Source organism: Talpa occidentalis, unplaced genomic scaffold, assembly GCF_014898055.3.
Source record: "Talpa occidentalis isolate TD23 unplaced genomic scaffold, MPIMG_talOcc4v2.1 talOcc4.10, whole genome shotgun sequence".
Taxonomy (NCBI): domain Eukaryota; kingdom Metazoa; phylum Chordata; class Mammalia; order Eulipotyphla; family Talpidae; genus Talpa; species Talpa occidentalis.
The window spans coordinates 34,942,783-34,970,709 of NW_023600993.1; the positions used below are offsets into that span (position 1 = coordinate 34,942,783).

The following is a 27,927-nucleotide window of genomic DNA, read 5'->3' on the forward strand; positions in this document are numbered from 1 at the left end:
TTTTTTTTTTCTTTTTTTTTTTTTAAGATTTATTTTATTTATTTATACAAGCACTGGGTACAGTCAGAAGCGCGGGAGGGTGAGAGAATTCACCAGAGCCAGAGCGGGGAGCAGAGCAGGCAGAAGGACCAAAGTACACTGCTGAGGGGAGCAGCGGGCGGCAGGAGAGGTCTGCGCGCCATGTGGGACCCTCCTCTGGTGGCCGGGGAGCAGCCGGGGATCGAACCAGCGCTGCAGAGGCCGCGGGCAGCTTCGCAACCCAACGCTCATCCACTGTGCCACCGGGGAGGCCCTGGGGAGTGCTTCTTTAAGGTAGGAAGGACCTGAGTTGGATGCTGGAGAAAAGAGAAGCTGAAGGGTAAGAGTATGCCAAAAGGGGGCAAAAGCCATGGATATAGCTGGGAAGAGAATTTGTACAGGGAAATAATGAGTACGGAATGCTTACCAAAACCATTTGGTTAGCCCTGGAAGTAGGCTGGGGTCTTGAATGCCATCATCTCTCATACCATAAGCCCGCAGCAGTTTCTAACTCTGGTGTACATTCTCCATACTTTATAAAATGTGTCTGTTACTCAAGTAATGCTGACATTTACAGATACATTATACAAAAACAAAAAAGTTAAGGGTGATGGGTCTGCTATTATAACAACATTCTTACTCACTTGCACTTAAAAAGCCCAGTGCAAATTTTCACTGGGAGCGCAGAGAAGCATGCTTTTCCTATTAGGTACCTTTGTGTAATATTACATTGAATTAAGCATCATCTACTACTCACAAATGTTCACAAGGTAGTAAAAGCATTAGACAAAAGCAGTAAAAGTTCCTGGATATTCTATAATTTCCTTGGGGCATCAGTTCTAATATAGGGTTAGACCTGGGATGGAATTTAATGGGCTATTCAACTGCCTAAAATTGTACGCAAAAGTAGGTGTTTTGACTGAAGAGAATGTCTCTTTAAAATCTGGGTGTCGGGCGTCCCTGGTGGCACAGTGGTTGAGCGCTGGGTTGTGATGCTGCCTGCAGCCTCTGCAGCGCCGGTTCGATCCCCGGCCGCCGCCGGGTGAGGGTCCCACATGGCGCGCAGACCTCTCCTGCTGCCCGCTGCTCCCCTCAGCAGTGTACTTCGGTCCTTCTGCCTGCTCTGCTCTCTGCTCTGCCTCTGGTGAATTCTCTCACCCTCCCATGCTTCTGACTGTACCCAGTGCTTGTATAAATGAATAAATAAATCTTTAAAAAAAAAAAATAAAATAAAATAAAATAAAATCTGGGTGTCAAGATCATTTAACTAGGCCCTTTAGGAAGAAGCAAATGGTGGGCTCCAAAGAGCACAGAAGACAGATATTCTGAACAGGTTAGGAGTCTAATTTATGGTTATTTTAACAAATATCAGCAAGAATTTAACCCTATAGTTGCCTTAACTTTCGGCAGTGTTAATCAAAGGAGGAGAGCTAGAGGAGAGTTACCGTGGGGCAATATTGAGAAGCTAATATTTTAGGATCTAGCCTTTCTTGTGAAGGATTGCCCAAGGAAATGGTCTCACAAAGGTCAAAAGTCATTCAAGATTCAAAAAACGTCATGGCAATGAAATAAAATAAAGACTAATCAACTTCTCACTCTTCTTACAAGTAAGGCAAACAGCAACAGGCCACCTCCTCCAGTTTCAGCTTCTGCTCTCCAAAAGAGAGGTGATGGTTTCTTTCGAATTAAACAATTTGAGGTGACAACATCTTAATACATGTGTACAAAGCATTGCCTGAATTCTGTCATCTCATGCAAGCTTTTTGTATGACCACAAACAAGGAGCCTGTGAGGAGAAGGCAAGGAACCACAGAGAAAGAGAAATGTGTTTTTGGAGCATTAAGAACTCTTCCTAGACCTGCACACCTTGCCTGGGGTCTCCTACCTGCCATCCTCACAGGAAAGGGATCTGTCGATCTGTTTTCATTGGGGAAGATACATTTAGTACTGCTCAAAGTTAATTTGGTCGTTCCATACTATTCACAACGACAAAAAGTTTTGGTTTTCTGATTCTAACACACTCCTACATTTGCTCTGTCTCCTGGTTAAACTGGTAGACTCTCATTAGGAGATGAAATCAACCAAATCATCACCTTAATATCCACATTCTCCAAGAACAAGAGAAAGACCTTCCCACAACTCCAAAAAGTGGTGGTCGAAAAGCAAAAAAAAAAAATTATGTTCCCGAATAAAATTTGGATATCAAGATCATTTAACCAAGCCCTTTAGGAAGAAGCAAACAGTGGGCTCCAAAGAGCACAGAAGACAGGCACCTGGCAGAATCACAGGGCCGTGACACTGACCTGCCTGGTTCGTGGGGGCTTTAGCTTGTTTTGTCTAGTCTTAAGTCTCGTCTCAAGCAGTCTGAAAATCACTCGCAGGAGTGACATCTAAAAAAGAGGTACGTGTAGATCCCACAACACAACGAGAAGCAAAGAACGCCCCGAAAAGCATCATGCTGGCACTGCACACGTTTCAGTATTGCAGGGCAGCGGAGACCAAGGTGTGGATCAGAGAAGCTAGTTTACCCGCTACCCAGAGGATCCTCGGGTGCGGGGCTCTCAAGAAATCCACCCCGCTCAAGGTCCTCCCCGCCTCAGCGCCAGCATCTGGAAGGCTCCAGGTTGCCAGTCGGGATGCTCGAGCCATGCTCGAGCGATGCTCAGTCAAATCCCCGGCCCTCCACGCGCCCGCTCCAACCCCGCGCCCGCCGCCGCCCGCCAGGCCGGTCTTTCGCCCGGCTCCTGTCACTCACCGGCCCGGCCCGGGCAGCGGGCGCCCACTGCTCCCAACGGGAGCTGGGCCCCCCGGGCCTCCAGATTTCGGCCCGCCCCCTGGCAGGCAGCGCAGGTGGCTGAGCCCCGCAGCAGCGGCCCCGCAGCGGCCGCTCGGTCCAGCTCCCGGCGCTGCCCACTGGGTACGGATCAACAACAAGATGGCGGCCAGCCGAGGGGGCGGGGGCCGGGCGTCATAGTAACCAGGACGGCAAAGAACCCGCCCCCGACTGAGTTTATCCCCAATCAACAGCCTCTTCGCCCGAAGCCCGGGGAGTGCTTCCTGCTGACAGGTCGGCTGCTTTGTCAGTCAGAACCTGCCTCCCAAAGCCCAAGCTGCACGCCTAGGCACGTGACTGTGACGGCACGGGTTGGCGCATGCGCGCGGGTCCCGGAGGCTCTGGTGGCGGAGCTCTTGCCGGCGATTCCGAGGCCGTATCGCCCTTGGCCTCTCGGAGTGCACCCCTGGTGTCCGGAACCCGCAGCTTCTTCTCTCAGACGCTCTTACACTTAGGCAATGTTTGTTGAGTGCTATTTGTTTGTTTGTCACCCACCCTAAGAAGAAGGGGTTGTTGTTCCCAGTTCACTGGTGAGGAAACTGAGGCGCAGAGGGGATGGGTGGGGCCAAGGTCATGCCACCGCTGGAAGCTGAGAAGTCCGGTCTCCTGCCTCCTTCTACCGGCTTCATAATATAATGCCCTCTTCTCAGCAGCTTCCCTCACCAGTCCTGTACCATGATCTGGGCTGCCCTACTAATCTCTGCCTGGCCTGCTGCCCACCTTTGTCCGTCCAGAGTTCAGTCCCCAACACAAGATCTGGTGCATAGCAGACACTCTGTTTTCCTACCCTAGGACATCTTGTCTTGAATTTCTATATCAAAACCTTTTGTCCTGAACTGTCCTGACCTGCCTTGGAGGCCAACTATGAGTTCTGCAAATAGGGTTATCCCTAGACCCACATTAAGTGCTGGGACTAGCCAGTTCTGTAACTTTGAGTCTTGGTTGCCCCACCTGTAAAATGAGAACAATAGAGAGTCTCAGAAATGAAGTTAAATTAATGAGCCCTTAGAGCAGGTTAAGTGCCCAGGAAATGTCTGCCTGTAACCATCCAGTAACACCCTGCCCTCAGGTTGCTGTCCTGGAGGCCAGTTCTGACACCTTCATTTTATTGGGAGGAGAAGCATGCCTTTTCTACACTTGGCACTCATTTCTTCGCTGCACACAACCACGCACCCCTCCTATCCCACCCACACACACACATCATAACTGGCTCAGGAAAGGAGGTCCTACAGTGCCTCAGACTTGAATAGGTCCACAGACTTTGAAAGGAAAAGACTGAAAGAACGTGGGGAAACCACAATAATTGTAGCCTCCACCCCAGAAGGCAGGTCCTTTAGAGAACTAGCAGTAACCTGAGACCTGATGTCAGACTGGGCATGGATACTGGCTAGCAGTGCACCCACAGAAGCTGCCCTGCACCACCTGGCTACCTGCATCGACTCAGTTCAGTCGAGGCAGGATAAAGGGCCAAGGAATCAGAAGAAACAGATCAGGAAGAATTGAGAACAATCCCTCAGAAGGGGGCTACCATCAATCCCTCCATGACCATAGGGTTCTCAAGTCTGCACCAAAGCAAAAGCTCCAGATCCTTCCCAAGAAAACCTCCACACACAGCAAACTTCCTTGGAAGTTAGTGGGATCCCCAAACAACAACACTGACCTCCTTTCAACAGGAAAAGGAAGTTTCTGCACCCTTCCCATCTGTCACTGCGGATGTGGTCTCTGAGGGGAGAAGCTGACTGGAGACCCCCTCACTCTGACAAGGGTAACAGCCTCTTACCTCTGCAAAACATAAATCACTTTGAGAGCATTGTACAACATCTTCTTGAAAAAAAAAATAGTCATTACTCCCTAGAGTGTGCCTACAATAGGGCATTCTCCAAGTGAAAACAAGAAAGCACAGATCTCACAGCTTCTCCCACACAAAGGTTACAAAGCTGGGACTTTCCTGTTTGTAATTTTGTTTATTATTGAATCAACTTGAAAACACAGCCCATGATCACTTGAAGAAGAAACTCCAAACATAGTGTAGCAGTTTCTTGGCCTCAGAGCCAGCGCCGGGCTCCTGTACGTGTGTTGAACAGATAGTCTCTGCCTGTACCTAAGCTCAAAAGATCAGAAGAAAGAGAGGACATTGCTGGCCTCAGCAGAACTGCCTCCCCCACTAAGGGTAAAGAAAGGCATCCAGGACCCTTGGTGTGACCCTCTTCTCCTTGATCCAAGCTGTCACCTCCCTCCTTTCTGATCAAATACTCCAAGTTCCAGCTCAAGCACACAGGAAGCGTCCTTACTCCTCCAGTGGGACACCCGTTCCCCTAAGTTCAATGCCACATTACTCTGGTGCCAATGGAGTCTTCTGGGGGGGCTCCCTCCTCATCATCCCCCTCTTCCCCAGTGGGCAGGAACCAGACCAGGTCTGTGTCACCTCCCGATTCCACAGGTGTTTGATAAAAATTGACTGTAGCGTGAGTGGGTGAGAACAGACCCCATTCAGAGGAAAAGTAGATAGTGGATGTCTGGTGGGAGAAGATACTGAGATGGGGTAAGGAGAGGAAGTAGGCCCAGGTGGGATATGGTTTGGGAAGAGGGGGACTCACGGGAGTCCTGTGCTCTGCCATCAAAATGCTGCTGAAGGGAAAAATAAAAGGGTTCAATGAGTTGCAGGCAGATGGACACCTGCCTCAGGGGAGGCCTGTCAGGAGCTCACCTGTCTCCTCCATCCTCCAGCCCACTGGGGTAGCCATCCACGGGGAAGGTGATAGGTTTGGCGGGGGCGGGGGGATACTCTAGAGTAGGCTCAGTGCCCACTGCACAGAATGGTAGGTTGACATACCAGGCTCATGACTCTACTGGGTTCCTGGGACATCTCCAAACTTGGTGCCTCCACAAACCTTTCAATGGACCCTTCAGTTCCACTAGGGAAAAGTAGGCATAAGTGTACAGGATAAGGCTCTAGATGCAAAGTTTAGGCGATCAACTCCCAGACATAGAATTATGCAAAGGAAACTGACCTGTTTAGCAGCAGAGCCTGGGCTGGTTTGCTTGGTGTCTGTAACACCTGGATGAACCTACAATACCAGGAGGAGGGACCAAACAGTTAGGATGGCAGACCTGCTGGCTCTGGGAACAGTACCATCTATCTGCCCCCGGTGGCGCAGCGGTTGAGCGCTGGGTTGCGAAGCTGCCCGCAGCCTCTGCAGACTCTGCAGCCTCTGCAGACCCACCGGAGGAGGGTCCCGCATGGCGCGCAGACCTCTCCTGCTGCCCGCTGCTCCCCTCAGCAGTGTACTTCGGTCCTTCTGCCTGCTCTGCTCCCTGCTCTGGCTCTGGTGAATTCTCTCACCCTCCCACGCTTCTGACTGTACCCAGTGCTTGTATAATAAATAAATAAAATAAATCTTTAAAAAAAAAAGAAAATTAAAAGATATACTTAAAGTGAATCATTAATATTTAAAAAAATATATGCCCCTTTATATCAAGGATAGCCAGTGTCTGCATGCCATGCTCACATTTTACTTCATCTACCTTGGATTCAATCCTGTACCCACAGGACTGAGGGGCAGGTCAGGTTTCAGGTGGAAGGCAGAGGTCAGGAATAAGGGTGAATGTCCAGTGCATGACAGACTCAGAATCTCAACCGCTGGGCCTCACCTACACCCATCCCATTCCAAGACTGGGCTCTACCAACAATGGAGACAGCCCCTTCCCAGTATCTCTCTGCCTCTCACCTGATGACCTCTGGAGGGAGAGCAGCTTTTCTCTGTGTCACTTTGTCTGCCCACCCACTTGGGCATTGTCATCAAATCTTGGGTGAAACCATCTATCACAGATGGGGTCTATAGGAGGGCTGGAGAGGAAGCGGGGAGCACAAGTATAGGAGCCCTACCCCTGGAGGAACCTGCTGAGGAGCCAGCCCAGGGCCAAGAGGAGAAGGACACCGGTCACTGTCAGCACCACCACAAACCAAGGCTCTGGCTGCCAGAATGTCTCTGTGTTCTTCACAAGTAGGGGTGTCATCATTGAAGTCACCTGAAATGGGAGTCACAGCCTTACCACTGCCCTGCCAACATGCCCTGATCATCCAGCCTTCAAACCCCTCCAAGGGCTGGGCCACCCCACACCCCAGATTTGTTCTTTTGTAGTGCCAGGATTTTTGTACCTAATGGTTCCCTCAGGAATGCCTTCCCCTAATATTCCACGTGGAAAACTGGGCCTCAACACCCTCCCAGTTCCTTTCTCCCCACCCCTCAATGGTCTAGGACCTTCCTCACTGTGTCTCTGTGGGTGCTTGTGGCCATTGTGCTGGTGGTCCAGGGAACTAGATGCACAATGACAGTAGCTGTGGTGCTGAGATGGGAGGTGAAGGAGCCTGCATCGGTCACACGGATCAGTAATTCATAAGTAAGGGGGTGCTCTGGCCAGGAGGGCCTCCACATGAGGTCGTTGTACACCAGGACAGCGCCTTGCAGGCTGAATTGGCTCCGACTATTCCCTGAAAGCAAAGTGGCAGAAGAAGGAGACCACTGCTGGCCTTGGTCTGCCCCTCCCCAACAGCCTGCTGGCCCCTACGGCCCTCACCTCCCACAATACTGTAGGAGAAGGCCAGGCGCTGTGGCTCCTGGGGGATCCGACATGACACCTTGGTCACCTCCACACTATGGCCCAGGGGAGTATGGATGGTGAGTTCCTGAAATGGGGGCTCACACTCGGGCACATGGTCGTTCACATCCTGCAGGAAGGTAGCCAGGTCACCCATTCTCCAAACTCCCAAGCCAGCCCCTCAGCCTCCTCCCCCCAAATCCAGAGCCTAAGTGTCGGGAATAAGCCCCAAATTTCCCACAATGAAATCCCACCACCATCCAACCAACCAATGGAGGAAACTGGGCATAGAGTGGAACAACAGAATACCAGAAGGTGACCTGAACTGATTTCAAGTTCCTGGGGCTCAGTTACCTCAACGTCAATGGTAATGCTGCAGGAGCCTGAGCGGTGGTGGGTGGGATCCTGGTCTTGGCCATGGTCAAGCAGCAGGACAGTGAGCCTATACAATCTTTGCAGCTCATAGTCTAAAGGCCCCAGGAGGTAAACCTCCCCTACAAGAGGTGGCCACAGACTCAGCCTACAGCATCAACTTGGCTTCACCCCTCCATCCCAGCCCCAGAGTGGGGAGTACCACTAAGACGATCCATAGCGAAGATAGCAGATCCGCCAGAGATGTAGTACTCAATGCTGTCGTGCGGGTAGTCCATGTCTGTGCCCACCACAGAACCCAGCAGAGTGTGAGGCCCTGCATCCTCTGGAACCCGGAATGTGCGTGAGACACAGGCTGGGGTGAACTCGTTGACAGGCGTCACTATCACCAGTACTGGCACCTCGGCTGGAGGCCATTTGACAGTTAAGGAGCTGGTCTGGGGTGCCCAGCCCTGCCCTTGTGGTCTGAGGAGGGAGAGGATCTGGAAGGAAGGAGAGCAATACCTCTCCTCTGTTGGGGAGAGGGCATCTAGGAGAGGAGAGCTATGCCCCTCTCTAGGGTGAAGTGGAGACACTCCTGCCTTACTGGCTTCTGAGGGAGAAGAGATGACCCTGTCCTGAGGATGAGGAAAAGAGCACAGAACAGCCCTGTTCTGAATGTCCAGGCCTGCGTGTGATCACTCACTGGTCATCTGGGGCTGACCACTATCAAACACCAGGATGGAGGCAGCTTGCTGCAAGCAGGGTCCAGGAGTGTCACAGTCGAGTGTGGCATTCACCTGACCAGAGAGGCAAGAGAGTAAGGCCCAGCCCAGACCTCGGAGACCCATGTACCACATTAGGCTGCCTCAGGCCAGGGCATCCACAAATAGCCTGACCCACTGTTCTCCAGATTGCAAAGCAAGCAGATTACGCCACCATCACCTTCAAGCCAATGGGATCTTGACCCCACAGACCTTTGGTCCACTCCCCATTCCATCCCAAGCACCCTGCACACTGTGAGGGAGCAGGGCCTAGGCACCTCCAGAACCCTATCCTGAAGACAAAGGCTAGCAGCACCAAGGGGGGCGTGGAACCGCAATTCATAGTCGAGGGTGGAGCCAGGAGAGTCCAGATCAGAACAAGTGAAGGTATTCAGCACCGTGCCTATGGGTGTGGTCTCTGGGATTTGAGTCCTGAGAGCAGAGGGCAGGCCACAGGGCTAGAGTCCAGGTTGGGGTGCAAACTATGGCTCTCACCCCTATGGCCTGCATAAAGTTCCCATGTACTCACACCAGCAGTGTTGGGAGGCAATGCGGGGGCCAGCGGTTAACTGATTGTACTTTCACAGTAAGATCGAGCTCAACGCTGGCCCAGGGCTGGAGCCGCTCATAGGCCTTCACCTGCAGCCGAGTAACCGCCGCACCTGGCACCTGTGCCAACTCCAGGGGCGCAGTGGTCCGGACCACACCGTCAACTGAACAGGATGGGAAGGTGGGGGACCCAGAATTCAACCCAGCCTCCAGCTCCTCCCGTTTTGCCCTCCCACTGGATCCACCAGAAGGGTGGGGCAGGAAGCAGCAGGTCACCTCTGGACCAGCACAGAGGCATTCCCATATCCACCCTCCATACTCCTTACTGCGTCCGACAGAGAAGAGTGGACAAGGCACTGGGGAGAGGATTTCATAGCGCACGTCAGAGCCCTGGGCCTGGACCTGAACTACCTTACTCCCTGGGGCCAGGTCCTCCAGGATGGTGATATTCTGGTCTTGCTCCCTGGATCAAAAGAGGGGCACTGGCTCTGGCTCCCAACCCCCTGGCCCAGTCAGTAGGCCCCTTCCCTAAGGCTTCCCTCCTGTAGGAGCTAACCAGAGACATTCCAGTAGCCCCTCATTTTACCTGTACTCCTAATACCCTAGCCTAGGCTCTGCTTGCCCCACTATTTCCAGAGTAGGGGAACCTTACAGAAAGGAAATCTGGCTGGAGGGAGCAGGCAAAACTTTCACTGTTAGCATCCCATGGCACCTTCTGTTTTGTCCAAATGTCACCAAGATCTGAAGCTGGAAGACCTGTTGAGCACATGGAACAAGACACACAGTGTGTGTCAGTGTGCATATCTGTGCCCAGTGCTCCTTTCAAACAAGCATTCCTCCGAAGACCTCCACTAGGAACCCCAACCTTCCTTATGACCTGTTTCTCTGTCAACAGGTATTTCTGAGAGTCCCATTCCTTTGAAGATAAAATTTTCTATTAGGAGGCAAAGAGCCCCCAAAAGAGTGATATTTGAGTCATTCACAATGTGAATTACCATCTTAGAATTGCTGCGAGTCAGTCACTAAGCCCTGAAAGTTTTTAAAGAAGGAACTTTGGGGCCTCCATGGTGGCACTGGGGTTAAAGACACAGCACTATCAAGCTGTCTCCAGCCACTGCAGCATAAGTTCGATCCCCCAGCAGGCCAGGGAGCTAACCCACATGGCGCATCAGACCTCTACTGTCTCACCCACCGCTCCCCTCAGCAGTGTATTTCTGTAGATCTGCCTGTTCTGCTCCCCACACTGTATCTGGTGAATCCTCTCACCTCCCCACCTCTGGCCTACACCCCAGTTCTTGTATGCATAAATAAATAAATCTTTGTAAAAAAGGAACTTCTCTGACCTCCTCTCAGACTGCACTAACCACTTCCCCCAGAACTTTCTTTTCCTGTGTGACTGTTCTAAACCTTCCTTTCTATTTGAGTCACCATGAACACTCAAAGTCAGGGATCCCTCTTCTTCCTACAACTCGAGAGCCTAGCAGAGGACCAGGCGAAGGTGGGAGGATAGTCAGTATGGGGCAGCAGGTGTAAGCTGTGCACTGCCTGGGAGAGGAAGACAATTGAAGACATAGAGGAGGCCAAGAAAAAATAAACCTCCAAGAGGTGGTAACTCTGCCCAATCTACCGATATCCCAAGGTCCCAAGTCATGCTCACCTTTTGAACCTGGCCTTTGAGGCCTTGGGGTGGTGCTCGCAGCCAACCTAGTCCATCAATGGAGAAAGGTCCAGGGAAATGTGGAGGGTCCTGGGCACTGGTGATTTTTATCTGACAGGATAGAGATGGTGGAGGCCCTGTCCTCAGCCCCCAGTATCCTAAACTTTCCTGTCAAAATGCCCCAACAATCCAGAAAGTATCTGACCATACGTAACTTTCCCATACCCTGCAACTGATACTTACCCAAGTCTGGGTTCCTGACCTCTAGCTCTGGCCCCTGATACTCAGCCACAGTCCTTTCTGCTTTTAAACCAATTATTTCATTTTAAAAACTATATCTCTGGGCCTTCCTTATGGCGCAGGGATTAAAGACAGTGTTATCAAGCTATTGGCAGCCACTGCAGCATGAGTTCAATCCCCGGTAAGCCAGGGAGCAACCCACATGGCGCAGCAGACCTGTCCTGTCTCACCTGCTGCTCCCCTCAGCAGTGTATTTCAGTAGATCTGCCTGTTCTGCTGCCCACTTTCTCTGGTGAATCCTCTCACCCCCACACCTCTGGCCTGTACCCCAGTTCTTGTATGCATAAATAAATAAATTAAAAAAAAACTATATTTCTTCCTCTTCTGCTGCATATTATTATTATTATTACAAAAGTGATACAGAATTTTCACAGAGAATTCAGAACACACGGGAAAACTTGGAAGAACTCAGCCCCTTAGATGTTTCAGTAGGAAGTGCCCATTAGGGGTGGGCAACCCTCAGTAGTTCTTTCCAAGACTAGGTATTATTTAGAGGCTCAGTGCTACACTGAAGGTCTTCTCTGCAGTCTGTGCTTGGGCAGGGGGGGCATGGTCCTCCATGGTTCCTGCCCCATCCTGCCTTCCATTGCTTGTGTGGTAGGCTCACCTGGGCTCCCTGGAGTTCCAGGCCTGGAAGAAGCAGAGTATACAGCCGGGCCCCAGGTGTGACTGTCTCTGGCACCTGAACGACTTCACCAGCTGGCCAAAGTGGAGGTCAGTGAGGCTCTGTTCAGGTCATGCCTGCCCACCCCCCTGCCTACCCTCACCTGGGCTGGCAAATCGGCCACATTGGACATGACTAGGGTCCTGCTGCACATCCACAGAGAGTAGTCCATCTGTCACATAGTTGCCACATGTGTACCTCAGCTGCAATTTATAATGATTCACTGCCAAGGCATCCAGACGGGCCGAGCTGCTCAAGGTCATCTGTGGCAAGTGGGCAGTGCCATGTGGGGCCTAGGCACTCCATCCCCTCAACCCCACTTCTGGTTTTGTGAATTTAGGATCTTTCTTTGTTCTCCCACAGTCCCCTGCTGTGCCCATGACCCTACCTTGGCCAAATACATCCCCTGCCACCTGGCCAGGCTGGGTGGGTTGAAGAAGGTGGTAGGTGGCTGCACATGGAGCAACTCCAGGGTGGGCGTGTAAGAAGAGCAGTTGAAGGAGAAAGTCTGAAGGATGGCGCCAGGCCTCTCGCTCTCAGAGACATTTATGAACCAAGGCAGACAGTAGAGGCCTGTGATTGAGAGATGATTCAGGCAGGAGGCCCCCATGCTCATGGACCCACACACGTGAACAAAATCCTGCCCTTATGCATCAGGGCCTGGCCATGTTTTGGGGCCAAGCAGACAAAATTCTTCCTCATCCTTCACATTCAGACACAAGTAGCTCATTTCACAGATTGAGAATGAAGACTTGGTCGATTAAGGACTTATTCCAATATAAGGAATGAAGGTGGGGGTTCAGATTCTTGCCCTTCCCTAGCTTTTCCTGCCATTCATGGTAGCTTATCTGAAAAAGATTGGGACTCTACTAGGGGAGGAGAGGTGGGGTTTCCCCACCCACCAGCTCCTCACCAGAGACAACCAATGCAAGCAGGGCCAGGGACCTGAGCAGCAGCATAGTGGCCTGTAGATACCGACAGCAGAGAAGGCTCCTGAACATTCAGTGTGTGTCAGGCTCACCCGTTGCCAGGTTAGTTGCTGAAACACAAGGAGCAGCTGGGACTCCTGGGCCTCCCAAGTTCCGACTCCGCCCATCCTGGTGACTGAACTCTCCACCCTAAACAAGCATTAAAAGGGCCAGAAACCCCTATTTTTTCATTTTTTCCAATGAATATCCCCATTTATTACCACATCCCAAAGGAACTATAGAAAGGATGACGCTTCTGACGTGGAAACTAAGACTCAGGAAAGTCTCGTTCATACAGTCCTTAGAGACCGAACAAGCAGAGCACATAGGAAAAACTGAGTCAAGGACGTGTCTACATACCACCCCCAGCCCAATTAGGACATTACCTGCATACAAAATCTGAGCCCAGCTATCAACAAAATCTCTTAAAAGTTGTCTCCATTCAACAAACAAAAGGAATCCTTGGTGACAGAAATCAAGAGTGGTTATTTTGGGGGATGTCAACTGGAGGGTATAGTAACTAAAGTAACTCCCTGAAGTGGCTAAGGATGTTCTACATCTTGTTCTGGATGACAGTTGCATAAATATGTACAGATTTTAACATTTATTGAACTGTGTCTTTGAGATTTTTCCATTTGTTGTATTTATGTTACATGTCAATTTTACAAATTGCCTAGTCTTGCTCTCTCTAGCTTTTTTTTTTTAAGATTTAATTTTATTTATACAGGAGCTGAGGTACAGGCCAGAGTCACGGGAGGGTGAGAGGATTCACCAGAGACAGAGCGGGGAGCAGGACAGGCAGACAGACCCAAGGCACTGCTGAGGGCTGCATCAGGTGACACAGGAGAGGTCTGCCTCGCCATGTGGGATTCTCCCTGGCTGGTTGGGAATTGGGAACCAGCGCTGCGGAGGCTGTGGACAGTTTCACAGCGCTGCATTCAACCCGCTGCGCCACCAGGGAGGCCCTCTCTCCAGCTCTTCACTTCACACTCTCTCACCTACCCATACCAGTTGAGCTTGTCCCTTTCTTTCCTTTTTTTAAAAAGATGTATTTTATTTATGTATTTAGGCATACAAGGTGTAGGCCAGAAGTGCAGGGGGTGAGAGGATTCACCAGAGACAGAGCGGGGAGCAGAACAGGCGGATCTACTGAAACACACTGCTGAGGGGAGCAGCAGGCAAGACAGGAGAGGTCTGCTGCACCATGTGGGTAGCTCCCTGGCCAGGGATCGAACTTAGGCTGCAGCAGTGACAGCGCTGAGACTCAACCCTTTGTGCCACCAGGGAGGCCCGGAGCTTATCCCTCTTTCCATGAAAGAATTCGTGTCAGTGTCCTCAGAGACCTGCATACTGCTGAATTCAGCAATTCACTCCCCAATTATGCTTCCCTGGTGGCACTTGCCACTTGCTCCCCTGGGCTCCTAAGTGCCCATACTCTCTCAGGTTTCTCTAACTTCCCTGGCTGCTCTTGCTTAGCTTCATTTGCTGATTCAGTTTCATCTTCCCTGCAACCACTCTATTTCCACTCCAACCACCAGGTGGAGTATTCTAGGCCTCAGTCTTGACTGTTGCCTGCCTCTGTCTAAACTCACCGCTCTCATCCTACCTCCCACTTGCTTTGCCTCGCAGATTCAACATTTCAGTGCTGATCTGTCTCCCAAGCTCAGAGCAGCTGATCTCGAATCTCCTCTTGGATAGTTAATCTCAAGGATCATATGTCAACAAATGGCCATTTTATTTTCCTACCTGAACCCGCTCTTCAGTCTTTCTTGTATCAATTCACGGCAATTCCACCTGACCAGTCACTCATGTTAGAAATCTAGGTACTGTGCTTGTTGTTCCTCTTTTCCTACCCATATTCATGCATCAGTAAAACTTGATGTTAGCTCCAAAACATACCCCTCCATGCATCTGACCCATGCAGGTCCAGGCTCATCCCTCCATTGCTAAGGCAGGAGCCTTCACTCTGACTAGAGTGTTTCTCCCAAAGCATCTGGGATTATCTAAACAGGAACCAGCCCAGATCATTCCCTGCTCAAAAACCCCTCATTGTTCCCCACTGAGTAAGAACAAAACCCCATATTCCTTTCTAAGTATGCTAAGAGCCTGGCTGCTCCCTCAACTATCACCATCATAGATACCTCGATCTTCTTGATGCTAAACCCCCCTCAGTTCCTCTCCCCTGAGGCTTTTAACCGGCTGCGCCCTCCACCTGGAATGCACCTCTGCATCTCCCATGATGGCTCATCCTGATCTTACACAGAATGCCCCCTCCTCTGAGGCGCCCCTCTCCCAAGCTAGTCTGTCGCCTTTATTCCCTAATCCAGGTATTTTTCAGTCACTGACTTTGTCTCTAGTTAGAACCGTATCCTTGAACCTAGCTTCCCGTCGTGGAGCGGCCTTGGGGAACAGGCTCTGAACTTTCTGGCGGGAGAGCGCCGCCCTAACCTCCTTCACTCACTCGGAGTCTGCACGTGGTGCCAGAGCAGAGGGGATCCCGGGTCGTCGCGGGGTAGCAGCTGCCTCCAGCAACCCACTAGAGGGCGGCCCAGCCTCGCTCGGCCCAAAGGCAAACGAGGGCCCTCCCCGGTGCTGCCGCGACGTCCAGCGCCCCCGGAGTCCTCAGAAGGCCGAGCCCCTCCCTTTACTTCCAGGGATTGTGGAGGCCGGCTCCAGAAGCGGATCTAGAGGGTCGGGCCCCAAATGGGCCACAGCATGACTCGGTCCGACGACTGGGGGCGCTCTCCCGCGCACTAACGCGGCTGGCGCTGGAGGGGCGGCAAATGTACCCGTGGAAAATTGGGGAAGCCGAGGGGGAAGCGGCTTGTCTGGGGTCGCGCGGCGCACCCAGTCAGCTTAACTTCCCAGGGAGTCGGGGAGTCCGGGACCCGGCCTCGCCCACCTTTCTGATACAGTGCGGGCCGTCCAGGGCCGGCGCGTCGTGGGGAGTGGGCGTCCAGCGCCCGCACCCGGCCGGCCCGAGGGGCGGGCCCACTTTAGCTCCGCCTAGGCCCCATTGGTTGCTGCTTCAGGGGCGGGGCGCGCCTGCCAGATGTTGGGGCGGCGGTGGGAGCTACGGAGAGCGAGGAGCTGTGGAGTTGGCTGGAGGGCGAGGGCGCCGCTGGCCGGCCCGCCGGGCCCTCTCGGCGCCGCTCCCTCTGAAGTTTGAGGAGGACCTGGCAGGCCTGGCGGGGCTTCGGCAGGGGCATGCACAGCGCTCGGCTTGACAGCTTCCTGGGCCAGCTTCGCTGGGAACTGGTGAGGCTTGGGAGCGGGGTGACTTGTGAAGGTGTGTATGGGGGTGCTCGGGTGCCCTGCTGTTCGGCCCTAAAGACACACGGTTGGGGATCTCGTCCAAGCGCCCATCTAAGGCGGATGGGGGTGGGGTGGCGCAGATGGCCCAGATGGCCCGAGTCGGGTTTCGGACGGTTGGGAGCTGAGTTGGGCATCAAGTAACAGCCGCCCAGCTGGCCTTGCTATTGGGGCTGCAGGGGAAGTTAGGGGGGAGAAATTTCTTTTGGGGTGGAACAGGAGGTGACCAGGGACTAAAGAGATGTTGGTGCTGCTAAGGATTTCCCCTACCCTAGGGTGGTCTGTACCATCTTCCTCTCCCCTTCATCTAGTACTCTGCCCTCTGCAAGACAATGTGGGCTTTGGGAGCTGAATTCCCCGAGAAGCACAGGATCCCCCCCTCCACCTCCACCCTCAGCCCTGAGTAAGACTACTTCCCCATGCAGGCCCGCAACCCTGCCTCCCGCCCTGGTGGCGGGTGCGGACTTGCCCAGCTCTGCGTGCTGCAGCCTGCCGGACTGCCACCAGGTCGGCTGATGTGAGCCACACGAGCTTCGTGTGCCAGCGCCCCCATGCAGGCTCTGTGCCCACTCCAGGCCTTGCTGCCCAGGTCTGCAGGCATATCCAGACCTCTTAGGCCTTCTGTTCTGGAATTGGGCTGTCCGGGCAGCAGGAGTGACAAGCACTGCCCCTCGGACTTTTGCCCTCTCTTCTTCTACAGCTGTGTGGCCGGGACACAGGCTCGCCCCCGATGCCTGGCCCTCTACCACCACCCCCCAAATCCGGCCCAACTGTGCGGCTCAGCCACCACCGGCTTAGGGCTTCAGATGCCTTGGAAGAGGACTCCGTCTGCTGTGTGGAGGAAGAGGAAGAAGCTGTGGTAACAAGAGACAGGAGTGTGGCCTTGGAGAAATCCAGAGAACATGCCCTGGACTGGGACTCTGGCTTCTCGGAGGTGTCAGGCAGCACATGGAGAGAGGAAGAGCTTCCCACACCCCAACAACCAGCACCCCCAGTGCGGCATCCCCATAGACAGCACCTCTCGGCCAGTGGCATCCCCCTGCCCAGTGGGGCCTCTGTGACCAGTGCACCACCTGCCCACCGACCACGGCCCAAGTCCACCCCAGATGCCTGCCTAGAGCACTGGCGGGGGCTGGAAGCTGAGGACTGGACAGCAGCCCTGCTGAGCAGAGGTCGCAGTCGCCAGCCCCTGGTGCTGGGGGACAATTGCTTTGCTGACTTGGTACACAACTGGATGGAGCTGCCTGAGGCAGGTGGTGAGGGGGACAATGGGGGTGGGCCCCGTGTCCGTGCTCGGCCCCCTCAGTTCCTGCATGGCCTCTCTGAGCAGCTGCGGCGCCAGCTGGCCAGGGCACGGCGGGCAGCCATGGCAGGAAAGCGACTGTCATGCCCACCTCGCCCAGAACCCGAACTACCTGCAGACGTCTCACGCTTTGCAGCTCTCATGAGCTGCCGCAGTCGCCAACCCATCATCTGCAATGATGTTGTCAGCTACCTCTGACCCTGCCCTCCAGCCTGGGACAATAAAGGCCTTTCTCTGGACTTTCCTGGTTCCATATCCCTGAAGCTCCAGGAGGCAGCCCAGCTCATGCAAGGCACAAACCAGGCAGGCAAATCTAAAGAGCCTTTTCCCTGCCTGTAGGGGTCCCTCAGGCCCATGTCACAACCCATGTACTTTATTACCCCATGTTTCATCACCCATCCTCTCTACTTATACTTTGCTTCAGTGAGCATTTATTGAGCGCCTGCCATGGCCTCAGGATGCAGGACTTGATAGGGCTGGGTGGTGGGTTGCTGCCTTGTCACAGTTCATAATGCAGGGGTGGGAAGGTAGTGTCCTCTTCCTCACCCTCACAACTGAACTCCAGTTTCAGCATCCGCTGCCCGGACTCGGGCTCCTGGCCTGTCTCCTGCTGCACCAGTTCTGTCACCCTGGTGGCATGGGGGGGAGGGGATAAGTTGAGGGAGATGAGGTAGGTTAGCAGTGGCAGACAGAGAGTTACTCGGCCTGGACTAGAGGGTGCCGATTGGCTATAAGGAGCCCAAGCCAGGAGCAGGAGCAGCTCAAGACAGGAAACATCTGAAACTATTTTAGGAGCTGCTGACTGGGAGGCCAGGAGGCAGGAAACTGCGAGTCCCCAGGGAGAGGCTGTGAAAGGGGGGCTAAGCGGGGTGTGGAGGAGCTGGTGGGGCTGGCCAAGCAGCAACTTCTGGAGGCCCCTCCTCAGGCTCTCAGCCCTTGCCCCACCCACAGTCCATTTGCTGGCTCCATTTGGCAAAAGAAAACTTCAGGAAGGTGTGAGGGGGCCGAAATGGGGCTGAGGTGAGGAAAGTCTGCATGTCTCCCACCTCTAATTTCCAGGATACAAAGAGACCTGACTATACCCAGGTGTAGACTCACCTGAGGGGCAGATGCTTGGCCTGTTTTTCGGGTGACCACCTTGCTGAATAGAGCATGGTCTGGCCGTACAGCAGCATCCTCACCTTCAGCTTGTGTTGTTCCTAGAGAGACAGACAGGTCAGGTGTCAGCTGGGCCAGGCTGGGCCAGGCTTGGAGGTAGGGTAGGAATGGGGCACACCTGGAGATAGGCCAGCAATGACTCCAAGGTCCTTTCAGGCTGCCCAGCAGGCACCTTCAGATGGTCCCAACAGGTCCACCTCAGGTCATGAAACTGGGAGGAAGTAAAGAGGAAGATCGAGAAACTTCTCACGAGCATACCCTCCCCCTCCCCCAGTTACTAGCAATTGATGGCCACTTTTCTAGGGGAGGAGCTGGACTCCGGGCAGGAAGCAGAAGCCAGGGGGTGGGGGTAGAAGGTGGGCTCTGGGCCCAGAGTCTCAGCACCCTCGCGCCCATGCTGGGGCCAGCACAGGAAATGAGGCTATGGGGCCCCCGCACAGGGAAACAGGCTATCCATCACACAGGCTAGCTGTGTGTGTGTGTGTGTGTGTGTGTGCATAGAGGGGGTGGTGCTTCCTGAGGAAGCTAGAGCAGGGCGCTGCAGTCTCTGATAAATCTGCTTGTTCCTCAAATGCAAGACTGATGGTTGTGGGGTACATCCCGTCCCCTCATCCTGTGCTGCCAGGATCTTGGACTACTCATGGGCACACAGGGGCATGAGGTATAGTGACCATCAGGGCCCAACTGGCCCAGAGATTTCAACAGGGACACATCCACAGAGACCTCTTGTACCTGTCCCCCTTTTCTTCCCTATTTCAATTGTCTTGGGATTCTGATGCTTGGAGCGGAAGGGAGAAGGGTGGCAGGCAGCCAGAAGCCAAGATACTGCCCCATAAAAACACAATCAAGCTGAGATGATGAGGCGAGAGAGGTGAGATGGGGGACCCTTCCCCTCCCCCTCCACCATGGACAAAGGCAGCTTGTGTGCTAGCTAGGGGCTGGGCCCCTCACAAAGGGACTCTGTGTGTTGTGCCCTGAGGGACCCCAGAGCTGATCACCAAAAGCCCAATGCTGGCCCATGACCTCTCTCTTCTTCCCCTGGTGAGGGCACTCTCTCTGTCCCTCTCCTGAGCCCCAAGGAAATGCCAACTGTTACAGAACCTGGGCACACAGCCAGGGACATCCATCCACTACCCTGCACTTGAGGAAACACACATGCACACAAACCCAGGAACACTGGCATGTGTCCTTACATCCATATCCATGCAAACCCACATGGAAGGAGAAGCATGCACTCCCATCTGGCACACAGATGTGTGAGCTTACCCCCTCCATGCCCACACACCGCTGAGCCAGGGATCCCAGAGCTCAGTGCCCTTACACCTGTGACACGCATGTGCACCTATCCACAGGGCTTCAGACTCCACACCCCTGGTGGTCTGCTCAGTGCCCTTTAATTCAGCTTGGAGAGGGTGGACCAGGATCCCCAAGCCATGCAAGCAGAGGTTAGGATCTGTTTGGGGCTAAGGCCTTAGTCCCCCCTCCCTAGCACCTCCCCCTCAGGGTCACTATTGGGAGGAGGGGGCTGTGGGAAATGTCTGGCTCCACTAATGAGTTAAAGCTGCAGCTCCCCCAGACCCCAGGCAGCAGAGGGGCGGGGGTTGGGGGTGGGGGTGGCTGACGGCTGCTTCCTGTGTCTGACAGGTCCCAGCCTGGCTTTGTAGCAGGAAGGGGGCTGGAGGGAGTCTTAAGGACTCCCCCAGAGTAGGAGCTGTCTGCTTGTCTGGGAAGGTGTAGGTAAAACCCAGGTCTGGTATAGGTGGAGTATCAAGGACTCACCTTATGGCTGTCTGGAGCACAAGGTACCCAGCGGCTAAATATGTTTTCAGCCAGTTTCAGATAGCTGTGGCGAAATGCACCAAGGGGCCTTGGCCCATCCACCACCTTGTACAGCTCCAGGCCCAGCAGGCCTGCCACAGCTGCTGTAGTGGTGGCAATGGCTGGAATAATCTGGCCCACGATTCGCTTGCTCTGCCAAGAACAGGAAAGACCCAAGGAATAGGGCTAGGATTTGATCCCCATCTCCAGGCCTAAACCCTGAGGGTCAGGGTTACCTGAGCACGGTTGGCTGGTGGGATCCCATAGTTCTGAGCACGCAGATAAGCCGCTGCTGCCACAAAGTCCATATGGAAGTTGCTGTCATCGTCCTGTGAGGCCCAAGTGCCAGTAATGCTAACAGTGCCCCAGTGCACCAGGTTGATCGTGTGCCATTGCACATGTCTTCACACAATTAGATAAAGTCGATACTCACATCTCCCTACTTATCTGAGGCTGAGGCTCAGGGAAGATGAGTCACTTCCCAAGTCCTACTAGGAGAACTCAGGCCAAGGGGCTCCAAGCTACCTTCTTAGTTCTTGGCCTTCCCCAACAACCTCCCCAGTCAACCCTTCACTCTGACTTGAGCTCCTACCTTCTGAAACATCAGGGGATTCAGGGGAGGATGCTTCCTCCACACTTCCAGGGCTTCATGCAATTTGTTCAATTTCTCAGGACCTGTCAGGGGAAGGGGGTGGTAGGGGAGCTGTAGGCCCCCATCGCCTACACTTCCTGGAGCCTGGTGCCTATTCTTAGTCTCCACTAAATCTGTCATTTACCACTCTAATGGAGACCCTTTGATCGATACTCAGTCTCCTTCCCAGCAGCTCTAGCCCTCACCCATGTGTGTGGGCCTGCCTGTGTGCCTCTGTCCCCACCTGAGGGCCATAGCTTGGTGCTCTCTAGGACCCAATGGTTAGTGGGGTATTTTTTGATGAGGATCTGCCAAAGGAACGGGATAGGGGCTAGGCAAGGAGAGGGCATACTGAGGGGTCAAAGGAAGGGCCCAAGCCCGAGAAAAATATCGGAGGGTATGAGAGGTAGTGAATTGGCTGCAGGGCCCACAGGCCCCATCTTACTTCTGTAGCAGATAGAAGACAGGTGAGTGGCTACTTGGGGGAGGGGGATCTAGGGGCCTCACCAAACTCTGTGGAATCCTGAGCTAGCTCCAGGTCACTCGTGAAGGAGACAGCCTGGTGTTGGAGGCCAGACAGTGACTGCAACCTCAGCCGTTCCCTGAGTTCATTCTGGTCTTGTGAGCCAGGCAGCCCATGCATTTGGGCGTAGAGGTTGGCAGCCGCCAGCACGTAGAGGAGGTGCATGTCCTGCAGTCAGACCAAGGATGCAGTAGCTGCATGGGTATGAGTGAGCATGTACGAGTGCATGGGGTAGGGAGGTCTCTGCCATTTGTAAATCTGTTTTTGTGCTTGCCTCTGCCTCACATGTAGACCCCCACATGTGCACAGACATGACTGCTTCTCAGCATTTGCAGAAGACAGAAGTGCCCACTTCTGCTCTAAGGGGCCACATTCCCATCTCAGGGCTCCCAATGGACCTCACTCACTTGGTTGGGATCAAATTCCAAGGGCTGGGGACACTGTTTGGGACCCGACCAGAAGGAAGTTCCATCCTTAAGCACCTAGTGAAATGGAGGCTGTTGGGCTCAGTCTGGTCCCCTGAACCCTCAGCCTCCTCACCCCTAGTAACCCACTTCATCAGGTGGGAAGTGCTTCAGCAATTGCCTGATGTGATGATGGAAGCATAGCTGCCAGTGGCCAAAGGCCCACTCCACACAGTCTTCCCAGGTTTGTGGACGCTTTTTCAGTTCACCCAGTACCGCCTGCAGCAGGGTCAGCCTCTGTGTCCCATCTGTGTCTGACAGAGAGGAGAGTTCCCTGCTGAGAGAGAAGGAAGTTTGAAATTAAAATCCTGAAGATTCTGGTGCTAGGGCCCTGGATTCCCATGCAGCCCTATTGGTGGCCTTACCATTGGTACCTGTTGATGGACTCGGCAGAGTGATAGAAGAGTCCTTCAAACTGATCCCGAGCCCACTGTGGGGGGGGGTTAGGAACAATGAGGTGTCAGGTGAGGAACAGGCTTGCAATTGAAGGCTAAGCCAAGTCGGGTAGGGGTCTTTAGGGTGCTCCCTACCTGCAAGGTGTGCTCGACTGTGCTGGGGAAGAGCCGTATAGTGCAGAGAGGATAGGGGTCATCCTCAGAAGCTGTAGAGGCAGGGGCTTCATAGGTCTTAGTCACGTGTGGTATGAATACTGAAGCGCTGCCTAAGGTGCCCTGTGTGCCCGCCTCCAGCAGTGGCTTCAGATAGTAGGTGCAGCGAGCAGCTACATAGTGCCCTGACGGGGGGCAGAGGGTCAGGAGTGGGGCTGGCTCAGCCTTGGACAAGGGGCTAAGTCCAAGGTTGAGTACTCACGGGCCTCGAAACTATCTAGAGCAGCAGCCACACCATGCACCTCAGAGAAGAATTTGTCCCCAAAGATGTGCTCTGTAGTGGGATCCAGTGGGAAGGTGAACGGGGTCACCTTCAAGTCTGAATTCAGGCATTGTGCAGCCTCTGCAGCCACTGTGGCCTTGGGCTTCTAAGAAAAGAGTAGGGAGAGATTGGGTAGGGAGGGGAGGACAATCCAGGACATGGGTGTGGGAGGGACCAGCACTCACCCCAATGTCTTGGGATCTGAAGAGGAACTGACGGCTGAGGTTGGAGCGCTCTATGTAGTCCATGTCAGCAACAGTCACGCCCCCGCTGCCCCCGGCCCCCAGGCCAGTGAGGGCAAACCCTTTGAGCAGCTCGCAGCCAATTGCACCAGCACCAACCTGCCAGCAGGAACAGCCTTATCCAGAGGGCCTGAAATGGCCCTCCAACAAAAACTCACAACCTCACCCCACAACTCACCAGGAGGTAGTGCTGGTCGCGCAGCTTCTCCTGAAAATGAGCCCCAAATACTGCGATTTGCCCATCATAGCGGTAGCCTCTCTGGGGGACATAGAAAAAGGGCAGTGATGGCCACTGGCCTGTGCACAGCATCTCCCCCTTACACAGGATCTTGGGACTGTTCTTTTGGTTTCCCAATGGCATGATGACCCCAGGTTCTCACCGGTGCACAGTCCTCAGGATTGGGAAGGGACTTCCCATCTTCTGGAAGGCAATCTAGGGCATCAAAGTACAGCCACTGGTCCAGGGGCTTGAACTTCTTGGAGATTGCCTAGAAGCCAGCATTTCAGTCAGGGGACAACTGTCACCTCCTAATTCCCTTAGCCACTGGCTGGGGACTGCACCCATATTGGTGGAAACTCCAGGGCTGCTGTCTGGTGTTGGGCACACTCTGGCACCCATACTGACCTCTGTAACCTTCCCGACCTGACCTTGCTGTGACCATACCTACCTTCAACACTTCTTGGGCAGTTACTGCACCCAGTATGGCTGCCATCGGACTCAAATGACCACAACTACTCAGGGCGACTGTCCGCACCAGTGCCTCATCCAATGGCTCGCCCCTTGTCCCCTTCAGTGGTTCCAGGGCCTTGGCCAGGTTCACCACCACCTCTGCATCACCCTGCGGGGTAGAACTCTGTGGGCACAGCAGCCCCAGCTTAAGCTCCATCCCCCACTCAAATCTTTTAGGGAGCCATCCACCCCATCCCACAGAGGGAGCAGAAACATATTGCTAGACTGTAGAGAGTATCACCAGAGGATGCTGAGAGCCAGACACTCAAACAATAGCCCTGGAGGCTTCACCGACCAGGGTGCAGCTTCAGGCCTAGATCTGAGGGGTTAGAAGGTAGCAAGAGTCCCCTGGCTTTGTGCACCCAGCCTCCTATCTGGAGATATTATCATCATTTTTTCACGTGTGGGGAAACTGCATCTGGGATTCAAACTGGATCTGAGATGATTTGCCTCCTGGCAGGTAAGACCCAAGTACAGGCAAGAAGAGAGGCGATGGGGTCACTCACAGGATCCCAGGGCTGGGGCAAGCGGCCCTTGAGGTGCTGGAACTTGTGCAGTGCTTGGAAGGCTTTGTGCAGGCAGTGAGCGCGGTGAACTTTCTGGGGACTCTGGGCTACCACCCGGGGCTGGAGCAGTGCTGTATCCAGAGGCTTCTGCAGGGTGGAGGCACTTGCTCCAGGGTCAGGTCTAAACACTGTGGCCTTGAGGTACCCACACTCCCCCATTTCCAATACAGTTGCACTCACATGGCTCACGATCTCAGGTCTCTTGACCTCAGTGACAACCCCACCACGCAGGTAACAAGAGAAAGATGTTGTGTCCCCAATCTCCAAGGTCCTGTCTCCTGAGAGAGATCCAGCCTCGTCACTTTAACCCCTGAACCTGAGTACTTCCTTACACACCATCCTGATTTGTGTCTGTGTCCTTGATCTTGCTCTACCCGAAGGAAGATGGAGGAAAACCGAGCCGCTAGGACCAGGTTATGTCCTCCAGGGCTTGGACACTAAGTCTGGAGTAGGAGTGGGTTGGCTTACCCTGCACACGGATAGAGTGGGGAGCACAGCCGTTGAGCTCCACCATGCCTTCAATGCCTGAGAAAGTCACCAAATCCCCATCTTGGAAGCGGTGGGCATCAGCCTCTGTCCTCAGAGTGACAATCCCAGGGGAGCCCTGGATAAGAGGTGGCATGTTTGAGAGGTGCCTGTCCCTGCCTTCCACAGGCTCAGGCAGCCCCTCCATGGTCAGCAGGTGAGTGCCCACACTTTAGCACCCACCTGGGAGATGTGTTTGATAGCGGCTGTCAGGCAATCTGCCTCTGTAGGGTCCTGTACTATGAAGTGCTCACCAAAGTCACAGAACAACTGCCTGTGGTGGGGAGTATGGGTCATTGAGGTGGCTTGATGGTTAGCCACCTTGTGTTGTAGTGAAGGGTGGAGGACATCAGGTCAAGCCTCGAGGGCCAGAATGAGAAAAGGAATGCTGGGAAAGGTTTGGAAGCTGAGGTGTGAGGGAGTTGCTAGAGAAGGTTTGGAGACCAGGGTAGAGGAAGCAGAGGGGTAGGACTGGGACCAGAATTAGGAGTGGATTCTGGGGCAGGTCTGGGGCTGGGTAGAGCAGCACCGAAGCAAGCTGAGAGCTGGGGACCAATTGCTATCTATAAGTGGCAGGTAGGCAGGGAGTCTCACGCACCCCACAAGGCCCCGGGTGTCAGCTACCAGAAAGCAGATTCCATGGTTGTGGCAGAAGGTGCCCACCTTCAGCTGCTCCTCCAGCTTTGAGGCAGTCAGCACTACCACCTGGGTGGACATCATGATCAGCAGGGCCAGAACTACTTACTGCTCAGCCCATACTTTTAAGAGCCAAGGAGGGATGAGATTGGCCCAGAGAGTAGGGCTGGGAGGCACCTGGAAGTTTTGTAGCAGGTCCTCAGTGATGTCACCTTTGTGGACGCAGACCTGAACAGCTTCATTGAGCTTAGCTACAGGTCCTCGAGATGCTTCAGCCCTGTTCTTTTCCAAGTCCTTCTCTGAGAGGAAAAACTAGAGAGAGAGAGAGAGAGAGAGAGAGAGAGAGAGAGAGAGAGAGAGAGAGAGAGAGAGAGCCCATCTGGCTTGAGCAAAATTTCTCTTGGGTTCTACCTGCACTGTGGTTTGGGGATCCCCAGCCACCAAGACCCTCACCTGGGCGGCCAGGTCAGCCCAGCAGGTAGGGTGGGGATCATGAAGGGTGAGGCTGCCCACACCCATTAGGACCAGGTTCTTGGCCACCTCAGCCCCTAGGCCCTGAAGACCTGAGAGCAGGACCTTGGCTTTCTGAATCATCTGCATAGCCGGCAAGCCCAGCACATACCTGTGGAAAGGAAGTTAAAGGGTGGGCAATTGCAGATGTGAGGCCAGAAGGCCACCCCACCCCCTTACCACTTTAGGTCTCACAGCTGCCGGGAGTATCGCTCCTCATCCAGCAACTTGGAAGTCTTCTGATCATCCATCCTGAGACTTAGGTTGGACAACAGGCTGTAGCATTGAGATGGGATTGCTGTGTAGGAGGCAGTGCCATGAGAGACTGGCACCCAGCTGTGACAAATGCAAACAGACTCAGAGAGTGAAAGATGCTATTGGTCAGAGTTTCTTCCTGGTTCCTCCGTCATTTCAGGGAAAACAAAAGTGAAAGTTAAACTAGACCAAGCCCGGGTCCTCCCCTGGTGGCGAAGCGGTTGAGGACTGGGCTGTGAGGCTGCCTGCAGCCTCTGCAGCACCGGTTCATTCCCCAGCCGCCTGGCGAGGGTCCCACCAAAAAAAAAAAAAAAAAAACAAAACTAGACCAAGCCCGTTTCTGACCCTGCCTCCACCCCTGGGCAGCCTAGCCCTGCAACGAGGAGAGTTCTGGCAGCCCCTGGGCACAGAGAAGATACACCCAAGCTGTGGAGGGCGCACCTCTCTTGAGGACAGGAGTAGCACCCCATGAGGGTTGGTCTCTTGTGACATCTTTAGATGTTCCAATCCTTAGTCCCGTCCCCCTCAGCTGTCCTGCCTGAATAGGCTTCCTGAGCACGGTCGGCTGGTGGGACACCACAGTCCTGAGAACTCACTGGGCCTGCTGTCCAATATAGACAGGCTTAGAGACCCTTGCAGGGCAGAGCTTGTCCCAGCCCAGAGACTGTGGGAGCCTATGAGGTGACATTGTCCCACCCATCATGACCCAAACCACATGGGGTGAAGCCTAACATCTTTGAAAGTAACTCCCCGGTCCTCAGCCATCTCCTCAGAAAATAAGGATCATCCCCTGTGCCCAGGGCTGCCAGACAGACAGCAGCACTAGGTGACCAGTCAGGGTCTCTTGCCAAGGATGAATCCCAGGACTCAAAATGGATAGTCAGTTTCTGAGTGCCAGACCTGAGAATGGGAGGTATGATCACATGTGTCCTTATTTTTCATTTAAACTTTGATTTCAAAATAATTTTAGAGTCAAAGGAAGTTGCAAAAATAGTAGAGAGGTCCTGTGTACCCTTCACTTGTGGATGCCTTCTTAGGAACTTGAAAACAGTTCTCTGGAGAATGGAACACAAAACTCCACAATGGCAAAACCAGATACTATCATAATTTGTTTTTAAATTGAGGTAAAATTCACGTAACATTAAAATAACCATCCTAAAGTGCACAATTCAGTGGTATTTAGTGTTTCACAATGTTGTGCAGCCACCAACCTTCTCTAACTTCAAAACTTTTGCTTCTGCCACTGAACACCCTGACCACATTATATTCACTACCTACCCTGCACCCCGGCCCCCTGGCAAATACTTGTATGTTATCTTTAGGGATTTCGTTATCCTGGATATTTCATATAGGAAGAATCATATAAAATGTGATATCTTTGATATCTGCTTTCTTTCACTTAGCATCATTTTGGAAGTTCATTCAAATTTAGCATGCATCAGCACTTCATTTCTTTTTGTGGCTGAATAGTATCCCATTGTATGCATAGCATTTTGTTTATCCAGTTACATGTTGATGGATATTTGGGTTATTTCCACCTTTTGGATATTATGACAACTTCTTTTATAATCACTTTTTTTTCTTTTTTAAAGATTTATTTATTTATACAAGAACTGGGGTACAGGTCAGAGGCGCAGGAGGGTGAGAGAATTCACCAGAGAGAGCGGGGAGCAGAACAGGC

The 27,927-nt window shown here is 53.3% G+C and overlaps 4 protein-coding genes across 13 annotated transcripts in view; 1 reads left to right on the plus strand and 3 right to left on the minus strand.

Moving 5' to 3' along the window:
• Nucleotides 1–3,093, minus strand: part of IP6K1 (inositol hexakisphosphate kinase 1) — a 41,446-nt gene extending 38,353 nt beyond the window's left edge. Inside the window, exon 1 of one of the 2 annotated variants that reach the window (XM_037529289.2) lies at nucleotides 2,774–3,093. The gene's annotated coding sequence lies outside the window, so the exon portion shown is untranslated. Of the gene's footprint in view, nucleotides 1–2,321; nucleotides 2,584–2,773 lie in introns of those variants that run through there. The other variant, XM_054693996.1, reaches the window with a different exon arrangement.
• Nucleotides 3,094–4,796: 1,703 nt separating this feature from the next.
• On the minus strand, nucleotides 4,797–12,507 carry CDHR4 (cadherin related family member 4). Its single transcript, XM_037529299.2, has 18 exons — nucleotides 12,124–12,507; nucleotides 11,839–11,998; nucleotides 11,679–11,770; nucleotides 10,772–10,882; nucleotides 9,767–9,870; nucleotides 9,441–9,577; nucleotides 9,095–9,278; nucleotides 8,844–8,997; nucleotides 8,508–8,601; nucleotides 8,025–8,228; nucleotides 7,805–7,944; nucleotides 7,430–7,580; nucleotides 7,123–7,343; nucleotides 6,738–6,880; nucleotides 5,863–5,919; nucleotides 5,685–5,766; nucleotides 5,449–5,476; nucleotides 4,797–4,952 (listed from the first exon to the last, which is right to left on the minus strand). The coding sequence occupies exons 1-18, from the start codon at nucleotides 12,349–12,351 to the stop codon at nucleotides 4,897–4,899; spliced, it is 2,346 nt and encodes a 781-aa protein (XP_037385196.2). The 5' UTR covers nucleotides 12,352–12,507; the 3' UTR covers nucleotides 4,797–4,896.
• Nucleotides 12,508–15,785: 3,278 nt separating this feature from the next.
• INKA1 (inka box actin regulator 1) lies at nucleotides 15,786–20,062 on the plus strand. Of its 4 annotated transcripts, none has more exons than XM_037529323.2 (2): nucleotides 15,786–15,961; nucleotides 16,716–20,062. In XM_037529323.2, exons 1-2 carry the CDS (start codon nucleotides 15,911–15,913, stop codon nucleotides 17,514–17,516), a joined length of 852 nt encoding a protein of 283 aa, XP_037385220.1. In that variant the 5' UTR covers nucleotides 15,786–15,910; the 3' UTR covers nucleotides 17,517–20,062. The 4 variants fall into 4 exon arrangements, with proteins under 4 accessions (XP_037385220.1, XP_037385223.1, XP_037385230.1 ...); XM_037529326.2 differs by having other exon boundaries at nucleotides 15,920–15,992; nucleotides 16,327–20,062; XM_037529333.2 differs by having other exon boundaries at nucleotides 15,920–15,992.
• On the minus strand, nucleotides 17,393–26,382 carry UBA7 (ubiquitin like modifier activating enzyme 7). Of its 6 annotated transcripts, none has more exons than XM_037529311.2 (24): nucleotides 26,187–26,382; nucleotides 25,935–26,103; nucleotides 25,659–25,793; nucleotides 25,444–25,550; nucleotides 25,029–25,119; nucleotides 24,789–24,924; nucleotides 24,501–24,598; nucleotides 24,261–24,407; nucleotides 23,693–23,863; nucleotides 23,405–23,512; nucleotides 23,203–23,283; nucleotides 22,968–23,123; nucleotides 22,723–22,888; nucleotides 22,443–22,645; nucleotides 22,278–22,342; nucleotides 22,003–22,186; nucleotides 21,856–21,930; nucleotides 21,433–21,616; nucleotides 20,887–20,969; nucleotides 20,531–20,623; nucleotides 20,256–20,447; nucleotides 18,595–18,687; nucleotides 18,417–18,517; nucleotides 17,393–17,947 (listed from the first exon to the last, which is right to left on the minus strand). In XM_037529311.2, the coding sequence occupies exons 1-24, from the start codon at nucleotides 26,240–26,242 to the stop codon at nucleotides 17,818–17,820; spliced, it is 3,024 nt and encodes a 1,007-aa protein (XP_037385208.1). In that variant the 5' UTR covers nucleotides 26,243–26,382; the 3' UTR covers nucleotides 17,393–17,817. The 6 variants fall into 6 exon arrangements, with proteins under 6 accessions (XP_037385208.1, XP_037385202.1, XP_054549988.1 ...); XM_037529305.2 differs by having other exon boundaries at nucleotides 22,003–22,189; XM_054694013.1 differs by having other exon boundaries at nucleotides 24,261–24,598.
• Between the last annotated feature and the right edge of the window lie 1,545 nt (nucleotides 26,383–27,927).

Coding starts and splice junctions, on each gene's coding strand:
- UBA7 (XM_054694007.1), bottom strand. CDS start 26,242: ATGGATGATCAGAAGACTTCCAAGTTGCTGGATGAGGAGCGATACTCC. Junction 25,120..25,443: donor GACACCCGGGGCCTTGTGGG/GTGCGTGAGACT, acceptor TCCCCACCACAG/GCAGTTGTTCTGTGACTTTG. Junction 20,448..20,530: donor CACCAGCCAACCGTGCTCAG/GTAACCCTGACC, acceptor TGTTCTTGGCAG/AGCAAGCGAATCGTGGGCCA.
- CDHR4 (XM_037529299.2), bottom strand. CDS start 12,351: ATGAGCATGGGGGCCTCCTGCCTGAATCATCTCTCAATCACAGGCCTC. Junction 9,578..9,766: donor TCCAGCCAGATTTCCTTTCT/GTAAGGTTCCCC, acceptor CTTTTGATCCAG/GGAGCAAGACCAGAATATCA. Junction 7,945..8,024: donor CGCTATGGATCGTCTTAGTG/GTACTCCCCACT, acceptor CACCTCTTGTAG/GGGAGGTTTACCTCCTGGGG.
- INKA1 (XM_037529323.2), top strand. CDS start 15,911: ATGCACAGCGCTCGGCTTGACAGCTTCCTGGGCCAGCTTCGCTGGGAA. Junction 15,962..16,715: donor GCCAGCTTCGCTGGGAACTG/GTGAGGCTTGGG, acceptor CTTCTTCTACAG/CTGTGTGGCCGGGACACAGG.